Here is a 12,076-nt window from a genome sequence, read left to right as displayed (position 1 = left end):
TCATGAAACAACTAAGAAAGGAGTCTCAAAGTATAAAGGGATACTGGCAATGCCATTTAGCAGATATTTTTTCACATGTAAGACCTGCAAGTCATAGAAGGTGGACTTTATTCTAGAAAACCTATGTCCACACATTGTGACTCTCCTAAACTATATTTAATAAACTACTCAAATTCTTGAGGTCTCTCATAAACCCAAAGTGAAAATCTTAGCGTAGCCGTAATTACAAGACTACTGTCCACAAAAAGGCAAATGGTCATGTGCTATCCTTAAAAGAACATTAATTACACAGACATTTTATAAATAAAAATATTCTCATAGGCATTTTTTAAAGAAAAAAAACTAACATTTAAACTTTGACATACTAATGAATTTGTTTTAGACTTTTTAATTTTTTGTTGTTGTTGTTACACAGAGGCAAGAAAATCAAACCTACAGACAGCATCAGGAAACTATTTTCCATTTATTACTAAACCAAAGGCAACATAAAACACTTCAAATAATCTAGACATGAAATTCTAAAAATGAATGGTCTAGTCTAAGAAATATACTTTAAGGCAGAAAAAGTTGTTAAAGTGTTCCAATTCACTTATTAAATAAGAACCATCCAAAAGAAAGACCACAAATTTTTTTAAAAAGGAAGGAATAGAAGAAATAAAAGAAAAAATAAAGATATGAGAGGGTAAAATAAACTACAATGGTTGAGATCATGTACTTTGCAATAGGACAAGCTGAATTTAAATCCTGTTTCTTCTACCAGCAATGATCTTGGGTTAGTCAATTAGCTCTCAGCCTCAAGAATATCAATGTGATGGTGCTGTCAAATTATTAAATGAGATGGTGCATGTCAGCACAGTTCCTGGCACACTGATAAGATAGTGCTTCTCAGTGACTGACAAGTAAGCTGAACGGTTGATATGCAGCTAACCTGTAATTCTCTATCCAAGTGTCACCAGATCCTGAAAATGTCAAATTCAAAGGTAAGAAAGAGCCCCTTTAAATATAAATTGGGAATATTGTTTTTATAAATGGGAGAGGAGGTCAGAAAGAAAGTTAAGGAGTGGCTTTATCATGGGACCTCCTCAGAACAAAGAAGATTCCAACAACACTCTGCTAAAGGATCATGGTCCACTCAGGAGAGATCTGTAACTTTGGCTGCATTGGATTGCTGTCAGAGAAAAGCCATAGTTAACATTTCCTAAGCCTGTCCTGGGCATCAGGTGCTGAGAAATGCTTCACGTATCATCACAACTATTACCAGCAATACATCTATATGAGATCGTATGGGTTAAGGGTCAGCAAAATGCTTTCTCCTGCAATAAAACCAAATTTGATCTGGGCTAACTTTCTAGCTTTGTCCCCCTAGACACCTGCTCAACTGGTGAAGTTATAATGTCAGCACTGCTATGGTAAAAATGACTCCTAATGGTTCAATCTCATGCCTCTAAAGGAAAGTCATAATATGAAGTGACTGTCTTGCAAGAGGGCATATCCATTTGGGGACACTGGAAGTCATCACCCTTGGAGTTGTTACAAGAGACACTGTCCTTTTGCTGTACTGAGCTTCTATGTCAAGCTGATCCACATCTGTTCTGCTCTTTGCACTAGAGTTATCACCTGGAGGGATGACAACAGAGCATGGGAGTCAGGAGCTATGCCACAGGGGGCAGCTGTATGGCAGCTCTGAGGGCCATTCTCCCTGAAGAAGAAAGTCCAGGATGCTCTGTAGCAAGGGAGTTTCCTGGCCTACATACTCCTGAGTTGGGGGTTGGGGACAGATATGGCCTATGGTTGTTCTATATGTCCCCAAAGCTAGTTTAAAAGGCATGCTGTTGGGCACTGCAGGTAAGCTCTATAATCATCTCCGTGTTTCCAGAAGAAACAGAAACTTAACTTTCCCAAATCCCATTACTAGCTAATGACAGCACAAAGATTTGAACTGAAAAAGCAAGATAGCAGTCTGTGCTTTGAATTACTGTCTCGGTGTACTTTAATGGACTCAACATTGAGAAACTATATGAACTTGTTAAGATCCCTGATCCATAGTTTCTGCATCTTTAAAAAAGAATAAAGGCATTTAACTCCCAGGTATGTATTAGTCTATTGGAAATTAGAGAAAGAGGCAAGCACAGAGTCTAGCCTAAGGAGAGCTACTGAAGCAGATACCCTTCTCACTGCTTTTGCACTGATTAAACCAGAGAATTCACTTAGCACTGTCTGCAGAAAACAAATGAGACATCATCCATGGTGTCTGGCCCCTCACACGACTGACTAGTTTTGACTCTTTGTCTATTCCCCTTCCCCCTGAACCCAGCTGTCTAAATTCCAGATTGATTGTGAGTTTGAACTGTTTGCCTTTAGCTCTCCAGTATTCCCTCATCTGAATCCACCATCAACTCTGACTTTCAAGCCCTATGTGCATTTCCATGTCAGACCCATCATTCTGTCCCCTATAAACATATCAGCTTTCGGACCACTCCCTGCCTCCCCCCCCCCAACCTCCACTTCACACTCAGAACTTGGTAGATCAGATACTGTTGAAGTTATAGATGAAGGGATGGATGCTTTAAGTTATCTACAGGATCCTGGTTCTCTTTTCCATTCCCTCGTCTGGCCATGGCCCAGAAAATGTAGATCATAAAGAAGTATTCAAAAATGCTTAAGTAATATTTTTCAAAAAAGGGAAAAATAAGTAAAGTTAACATGTGAGAGGGTAAACATAAAGAAGTATATGTACCCAGGTTACCAATCCTACCTTCCAAGGAAGCATTTAGGGAACGTAGTCAATTTCCTTTTTCTGTCTTTGATCAGATTTCCTTGTTTGCACATCATTTTATAAAGTTTCTCACCCTGTTCAGAGATCATTACCCAGGTGTCTTGCTCCATTCCTAGTTTTAAACCTATCAAAAATGAGACAAAGGACATGTAATTGAAAAAAATCTCTTCATTCATTAGCTTATGCCTTCATTAAAGAAGCATTTATTATGTGTCTACCATGGGCTGAAGAGTATGGATACAGAGCTCTTTAGATTGGGCATAGTTTTCAAGAAGTTCATGATATGCTAGGTAGATAGTCAGGACAAGATTCCCAGAGCACAGAGCACCTTTGTTACAATCATACCCCAAAGGAACACAGTTTAGCCAGTGGAGTGAGAGCAACAGATAAGAGGAGCATTACCAGGCATGGTGGTCCTAGGCGTCCCTGTGAAGGGTAAAGTGTGATAAAATAAAGAAATATTCAGGGTACCACATCTCTACCTGGAAAATGTTAAGAAATCTTTCACAGGAGGGCCATATTTAAGAGCACCACTACAAATAGGTATTTCTACACAAAGTATTTGCAAGAGCTAACTAATGTCAAGCAACACAGAGGCCCTCGAGTCCTGGGTTTTAGGCAAGAAGGCAGGAGATGTGCTGGTGGGTTAGGGAGGGTGCTTATAGTTTCAACCTAGAAGAGGGGGAAACATCTGTGTTTTAGCTAGCAGGAAAGAAAAGGCTGTGTGTAGTGTAGGAAAGAAAGTTCTGTTGTTTTGGAAACAAAGCTCAGAGGACAACGTGGAGAACAAACTGAAGGGGGTTAGGATTTACAAAGTGGAAGAATGTTATATGACTTAAATCTGGAATGTCCCCCCCAAAGCACCATGTGTTCAAAGCATGTTCCCCAATGCAGCAAGGTGCAGGGATGGGAATTTTAGGAAAAGGCTGGATTATGACAGCTGTAACCTCATCAGTGGATTAACTCATTTGATGGGTTCATAATATGAATGAACTACTGGGTGGGGCTATAACTATAGGCAGGGGCCATGGCTGGAGGAAGTAGGTCACTGGGGTTGTTGCCCTCAAAGGCTACAAAATAAACTTTTTCTCTTCTTCAAGTTGTTCTTGTAGGGTATTTTGGTCATGGCAACAAAAAGCTGACTAATACAGAGACCATTTGGAGGAAACTGTGAAAGTTACTTAAAGTCCAAGACCCTGCAAACAATAAGGGTTCTAGGGCAAGAAAGATGAAATCGAGAAACAGATGGGGGGTAGTCATGATAGGTCACAGCAACTGATCAAATGTAGGTGTAAAGGAGAGAGAAGAAATCAGGATGTTCCAGGGTTTGATGAGAGGAAGTAAATGGGGATGCTTCTGGCCAGAGACATCCAAGCAATAAGGAGTCCATCAGTGCTCAAAGTGTTGAGTGGAATCTGGGGTCAACAAAATGCACAAGTATAGAGCCTGGGACAGAGGACGAAGGCTGGACATGAAGACTGGGAAACTGGCAGTATAATGTGAAAGTTAATCTACTAGGAATAGATAACCCAAGAAAGGAATCTATTTAGAAGCTAGTGCCAAAGATAAAATGTTGGAACCAGCAACACTTAGTCAGCACATAGGCCAGAGGAAGGACTGTTTCAAGAAATATTTCAATTATTTTTAGTCTTCTAAGCTACAAAAATTTCTACTAAAATTTAATTTTTTCCAATACAGGAGCCTTTAACAATTACCAAAAATAATGAATAATACCACAGGATCAGAGCCTAACTTTGTACAATTTCCCTATTTTATAAAATGTGCTTTTTAATTTTTTTTCACTCTTTTGTTTTCAATATTTTATCTTGGGTATCTTAAGACAAAGTTTTTCTAGAAAAAAAAATTTAAGTTTCAACTTGATGAGAAATTCAGTTCTCCTTTGAATTTATTTGCTTTTCTACTTGAAAAATTGCTATACTGAACAAAATGCTAGATTCAACAAATCTTAGGAGTCAGTTATGCATCTATAACTTTTAAATTTTTCTGTCAGATTCTTCATCCATGATCAATCAAAGGAATAAGGATTTCAAAATGCTTTGCAAATTCTTATACTACAAATATTTAAAGTTGAAACTTTGTATATTCAAGGGGAAACACCTGAAGATAGAAGAAAGCTCTTTTGTCTTAAAATTTCATTACCAAGAGCAGTTTTGTTCCCAAATCTTAGAAAGGGTAATCAGCAGTGCCATGATTGCTAACAATTAAGAAATCAATTGGTAAAGAAATACAAGTATTAATATTTCTGAGCTGAATTGCACATGTTTGCTTGTCAATAAGCTTCACACAAGTGAATATTTGCCAGGTCAAATATCTTTTAAAAATCTTTCTAAAAGCATGAAACAAATTTTACCTAGGACTCCTAATTGAACAAATTTTTTACTGGTTACATTCCCTAATATTCAATGACATGCTGAGAATATTTAAAGCATACACACACACACACACACACACACGCACGCATGCACGCACGCACACACCCTCCAAGGGATTTAATTTACAACTAGAAAGCTAACATATTTGATCAAAGGATTTTCATTACATTATTAAACATACAGAGAGGTCCTAAATATACAGAAAGATACTATGACACTACTACATATCTCTTTCTATACAGATAAAGTATTTATATCTATGTGCATTTTTTTTTAGATGCTGGCGATCAAACCCATGATCTCACACATGTTAGGCAAGTGCTCTAACACTCAGCTACATCCCCAGCCCTTACTATGATACATTAATGAAGTCTGGTTAAAGGAAGACTTTGTGTTCTGCATTGGAGGCAGCAAGAATAATGTGCCCAGTAACAGAACAACTGTTAAAATAAGTGAAACTAAAACATTGTCACTCATGTGAAACATTATCATCTATACTATAATTATATTGCTAACTTTATAAAAACTTTTCCTTTTAAGTATTTAACAATATTGTTAATTATTCAAAAATATTTCACGGTAGACCTTATATCACACAGCAAATCAAAGTGAATATTATTTGTCAGTCCACATTCTCGTAACTTTTTCCAATTACCTGCTCTAGTGCCAAGTTACAATCTTCACACACACACACACACACACAAAAAAAAAAAAAATCACAGGGACTAATTCATACACTCACCTTTTCGTCGTTCTCTTTCTTTCAAAATAGCTTCAAACCACTCGTGCTTTTCTTCAGGTGTTTTTGCCATGCACACAAACCACTTATTTTTTGCTGTATTATGTATCTTCCAACCGTTAACAACAATGTGTCCGCTGCTATGGAAGTCAGCTGGAAATTAATGGGCAAAGGCCAATAAGCAAAATATAAAGTATAATATCATATCAACATGATCATTCAATTCATGAAAGTTTCAAGACCACAAAATTCTTCAAGATATTTTTGCTTTTGTATGAAGACTTAAAAAACTAAAGAAACAGCTATATGTTGGATGTAGTCAGTGCTCAATTATGCAACTTTCCTAACTCATAACATATTACATGAAATTAAGCACTACAAACTTATTAACATTCATTTGCTCTATGTCCAAAAATTTGATTTGCTTTGATTGTTAAAGTTTCTAAAGCAATAAAAGATTTCAGGAACAATTTATACCCACAGAAAAATACTCTATTATTTAATAAACAGCACGGGTAAGAATGAGAATAAATCAATAAAATACACAACAAGTGGATATACCAAAGCTGCCATAAAATGGGGAAACACAAATACCAAACCATTATCATGACACGTAGTTGAAACATATTCTTTGAAAACCACATTATCTCATATAATTCTCATGAATAAAGACTCACAAAATAATTTCCTTGAAGATGAGTGCACATCAAATTGTTTTTATTTGTTATGTTATCACAATTTTGTCTAAACTATGAAGATGGATTTGTGAATGTCCCCAGGAAGCCCTCTATGGCCGCTCTCTGACCAACAGGTAGATTACAGTGACAAAACTTGTAAGAAAACTTTACTGGCCAAGACAGTGCAGACCACTCTGAAACAAAGGTTCCAAGACAGAATAATGGAGTTCAGAGGGCTGTGTCAGCATCTGTAGCAACTGAAGTGACTGTTAGGTTTTAGATGTAGTGTCCTCCAAAAGCTCACATGTGAGACAATGCAAGAAGCTTTGGAGGAGAAATGACTGGATTATAGCCTCAGCCTAATCAGTGAGTTAATGATGGGATTAACTAAAGTGGTAAGGTGTGGCTAGAGGAAGTGGGAATTGGAGTGAGGCTTTGGTGCATATATTTGTATCTAGAGGGTGGAGTCTCTCCCTGCTTCTTGATCATCATGATGTGAGCTGCTTCTTTCTGCCACACACTCCTCCATGATGTTAACCTCATTTCAAGCTCAGAGAAACAGAGCCAGCCTTCTATGGACTGAGACCTCTGAATCCGTAAGCCCTCAAATAAACTTTTCCTCCTTACAGCTGTTCTAGTCAGATCCTTTAATCACAGCAGTGAAAAATCTGACTCAAACAATGACCTTTTTCATTTGTCTCCGCTAAAATTTATTGAGTAGCCATGGCCATAGACAAGAGGGAAGCCAGAAAAAGGTTAAAGGTGGCTTAGAGAATGACTCTATATAGCACTTACGCTGGCTTGGTGAGTCCTCTCTCAAATGATTGATTTTGCTAAGTAAGTTTTGAACAGAAGCAGAGGTTCTTGGCACTCAGTTTCTGATAATATGCTTCCCACAGTCTTTCATTCGTACCCAAATGTCACCACACATTACCTGCTCTTAGACTATTAATTCCCCAAATTCACTATCAAATGATGTTGTAGAGTTGTGGGTCTTTCAAACTCCCAGGTTACATTTGGTTTAGAATAGAATTATATCAGACATTATAATTTTTGTACTTTTCTTCTTCCTTTTACATATTTGATTCACGTTCACATTCTGTGCAAAGCAGCACAACCTCATAATGCATGTCAGTTTAAGTACTAATGGGCAGAGGGAAAATAAAAGTTATTTATTTCATAATTATACTCTGAACCCTCCTTAATAGCTACAAAAATAAACAAGTAAGAAATTATAATAAACTGGTAGAAAAAAAATAGTTAAAAAAAAATCAGATAATCAGATTATACATGTTAACAACCCCTCCGCCCAACCACAATTTGTTTCCCTGTAAGACCAGTATCCGTGATTAGCTAAGTGAACCTTGCACTGCACTTTAAAAGATCCCACATTTATTACCATTTAAGCAATAACTCTAGATGAAGAAAACCAAAGTAGCCACATGTAGCCTATGTACTAAACATTACACTTTATTGTGTTTTTTTTTTTGTGTGTGTGTGTATTACTGGGAATTCAATCCAGTGGTGTTTAAACATCCAAAGTCTTTTTTTTTATTTTGAGACAAGGTCTCACTAAGTTGCCGAGGCTGGCTTTGAACTCACAATCCTCCAGCCCCAGCCTCCTCAGAAGCTGGAATTATAGGCATTACACTGGAATTACTGGAATTACACTGCACCTGCCTGGACTTACTTTAAAATCAGCACAACAAATTCCTCCCACAGAGCACAAGAGACAACTAGTTCACACACCAAAGTCATCCAGGTAATGCTCCTGACATGCACAGGTGTATGCCCTGGGCCTACCACCTCTTCCTTCCTTCCCCTCCTGGGTTACTCAAGTCACATCACTGCCCTCTTCTCACCCTGCTGGCTCTTACTTTACTATTTTTTTCATCATGCCACATTTAGCTCAAAAGGCTTTGGTGTCTTGCCACTGAATCAAGTCAAAATATGTAGATTTCTTCTATGCCTGAAGCTCAGCATTGATGGAAATATTAATCATTGTTCTTGAAATTTGCAGAACTGGAAACCAACTGGGAACTACTAGGATCAGGTAGGTATGCATCATATGGCACACCAGCTGTGAAAAGGTGCCTACCATTCTGGCAATACCCACGAATTGTTGAAATAAACCACTCCTGAATTAGTTTCCCAGAAAGATGGACTTTGGGTAAGAAACTTCTATCTTCTTAACCAACTAGCTTTTCAGATAAAGTCTCCTTCCTTGACTATATATCTTATCTCCCATCTGGGCCATGAGCAGCAAGATGGATCCTGCAATATCCCTGCTCACTTAGCTGAGGAAGTTTTCCACAATGTTGTAATATGTTCCCGCCACTCTAGTCTTATCTACTGCTTCCTGCTTGTCCTGTGACTACAGATGCTTTCTCTAGGATGGGGTTCTCATCAAGCCACCCCACTCTCCTCTGTTGCACAGATTCTTTCTTCTTTTCATGTGTGCACCCAACTCTTCCATGAAGAGAACCTGACTATTCAAGCCTGTGCAATCAAACTTTCTTGGAAATCATACAGCTGAACTCAGGACCAGACAAGCAGGCAAGAGACTGACTGCATGCAGCTACTGTTCCAATAGACAGAAAAAGCCAGGTAAATTAGTTGACAGCCAAATTTGTCTCAAATTACAGGATAAATGCTGCATTTACAATATTTTGAAAGAATATCCTCTTTCATATTACAATTTTAAATTTTTAAAGTATACATGCTGACTTTTACTATGTCAATTTTTAAAATTATATGAAAATTTAAATATCTATATATACATAGTTACACACATACACATATGCAAACCATACACATATACGTATAACAGGACTCAAAATGTAGTCCACCTACTTCATAATGCTATCATAATTACGATTTATTTTATAAAATAAGTAGATGCTTCTTGTTTACTTCAAAAGATATAGTGATGTATGGGCTGAGTTTGTGGCTCAGTGGTAGAGTGTTCGCCTAGTACATGTGAAGCCCTGAGTTCAATCCTTAGCACCACATAAAAATAAATAAATAAAGGTATTGTGTCCAACTACAACTAAAAAATAAATATTAAAAAAGGATACAGTGATGTGTACAGCTTTATGATTTTAATCATAGCATATTTTTCAATATACTCAAAACAAGAACTAACCTTCTCTATAAAGAACACTCAAAGATTAAGGAAAAGTCCAACAGTGCTTTGTCCTTAGTAGGAATTTTTTTTAAAAAATCATAATTAAATAATAAATATTTTCTCAAATGAAAAACAGATAAATTCACAAGCTTCAGTAGATCGAAAATATTAATTTTATAGAAAGTATCAAATTAAATGTTGAGTATCTCAGTTTGATAGTCTCTGATTTTTTCCAGAATCAGAAAAATCCAAGGGTCAGACCTGAACATGTCATTATTGCTCAAAGCTTCACAATTTGCAAATTCTCACACTTAATTCAACTCACTTTCATTTAATGAGATAAGGTTTATCCAAAACTGATATACTAGAAATCTCAGTGGACATGCGGGTACCCTGTCAATATTTTTGCATTAATTAGATAGATAATATCCAAGTATTATATACACTGAAAAAGATTAACAGAAAAAAATGTAAAAATATTCATTTAAAACAACAAGTAATTGGTGTCTACATTCTGGTAATCAACAGTGCAAATATATAAATTTCAAAAGTAAACCTTCAAAATTATGATTTACTCATAAGTAGAATATATATTTAATGTTATATAACATATTTTTGTAATAATTCTTTGATTTTTATCAAATAATAGCAGACATTTTTCTAGCATGCAAAATAATACAGGACATTATTTACGGCAACAATAAATACATGAAAAAAAGATTCCAACTGACTTTTCATTATAATGCTAAAAAGTAGCTCAATCCTCAAACTTTTTGTATTTTTAAATAATTCCCTTAAATTAATAATGTTCAAATTTTAAGTGTATCAGAAGTAACTATTATGCTCTTCGTCCTCTTTTCAACATTGTAAATTTATTCTTATTTTTTAATTACAAATATATTTGATGTAGCATATGAACTAATGTTATAATTGCTGAGGTAATTTTGGTTTACTCAATTAACCATTAGGCACCAATTTAAAACTATGCTTATTTGGCAATAAGACATAAAGTTTAAGAAAACAATCAGTAAGATAACACTTTAATGAAAAAGGACAAAAAATTACACAGCTCATGGTCTTACACAGTTTAAAACCTACACATAAAAAGAAAAATTGAAGAAAATATTTTTAAAATATCATTCAGAAACAATATTTAATTTTATATGCAATATGTCTAATATCTTAAACACAAGTTAAAAATGAAAAGTGGAATTTTTTCTTTAAAAAAAAATCTTACTTTTAAAAAACATCTTAAGAATAAGAAAATGTCGAGGATAGTGACAAGATGGCGGAATAGAGGGGTTACTTCCATGGTGACTCTCTGGTGTGAACCAAGAAAGGCAAACTGGCACCTTTTAAGCAATAAGACATGAAGTGTCTTATTGAATGATCAAGAATTCGGGGAGAGTTTACTGGAATTTAATACTGGACACTCAAAACAGATTGGGGGATTACAGTAAGGCACATGGGCTAGAGGGACAAGGCACCCCCTCCCCATCAGTTGCCCTCCCAGGACAGTCCCTGGCCCCCCGTAGTGGAGGAGCGTGTGGGGGGGGGAATGTGGCTGTGCGGCTCCTGCCCCAGACCGTTCTCCTCTCCAATTCTAGAACAAGGCTGCTTGGGGTGGGGGGCTCCTGGCACGGGACCAGAAGCCTTCTGCCACCGAACCCCTTCCGGTTGGCCAGAGTCATGTGTAATTTGATGGAGGACCCAGGAGAGCCGATATAATAAAACAAGGGAAATAATAAATATAATAAAACAAGAAAATCCGCCAGCCCCAGAGCCATGGTAGCGCAGTGGCTGGAGGCAAAAGCCAAAGCAGACCTTGCGTGAACACAGTAAAGCAGTAAAGGAACTCTCATTCTTGGGAAGACTGAGGTGAGTCGGGGTACAGAGAGTTTAGAGATCAGAGTCACTGCCTGAAACAACAATAAGCTGTGCTGCGCGGTATCACGAGCGGGAAGGAAGCCGCCATTTTTCCCTTGGTATGCCACAACTACAGAAGGAACCATTCTGTTGCGGCCCGCGGCACTGCGCAGACAGCTACAAAAGCCAAGTACTGGCAGAGCCCAGTCTGGCCCAGGAAACAAGCCTGGCAAACCCACACTGCATGACAGAGAGTGTGCCTAAGTGACCAGGAGAAAATCAAGCATAGAGAGAGGTTTACACAGGGAGATCGCAGAAACGCACCTGGCTTCCTCCTCCGCATCCAATACGGCTGCTTCCAGAACCAGGGAGAGAAGCACCTGACCGAGAATTCCAAAGGGCAGGAATAAGGAGAGATTGAGCTCTGAGACTGAATCAGAGACCAGGAATTCTCAGGTCCACAGGTGAAGGAGTGGACTATGAACAGGCTGTAGGGCT

General features: G+C 37.4%; 1 protein-coding gene across 1 annotated transcript in view; it reads right to left on the bottom strand.

Moving 5' to 3' along the window:
- Positions 1 to 12,076, bottom strand: part of Prex2 (phosphatidylinositol-3,4,5-trisphosphate dependent Rac exchange factor 2) — a 284,195-nt gene that overhangs the window by 167,460 nt on the left and 104,659 nt on the right. The window contains exons 9-10 of the mRNA XM_071602347.1: positions 5,912 to 6,061; positions 2,756 to 2,900 (exon numbers count right to left, since the gene is read on the bottom strand). Coding sequence (XP_071458448.1) covers positions 2,756 to 2,900; positions 5,912 to 6,061 — 295 coding nt within the window. The remainder of the gene's footprint in view (positions 1 to 2,755; positions 2,901 to 5,911; positions 6,062 to 12,076) is intronic.

The sequence above is a fragment of the Marmota flaviventris genome, chromosome 15, assembly GCF_047511675.1.
Source record: "Marmota flaviventris isolate mMarFla1 chromosome 15, mMarFla1.hap1, whole genome shotgun sequence".
NCBI classification, from domain to species: Eukaryota; Metazoa; Chordata; class Mammalia; order Rodentia; family Sciuridae; genus Marmota; species Marmota flaviventris.
This window is presented reverse-complemented; position numbering and strand designations above follow the sequence as displayed.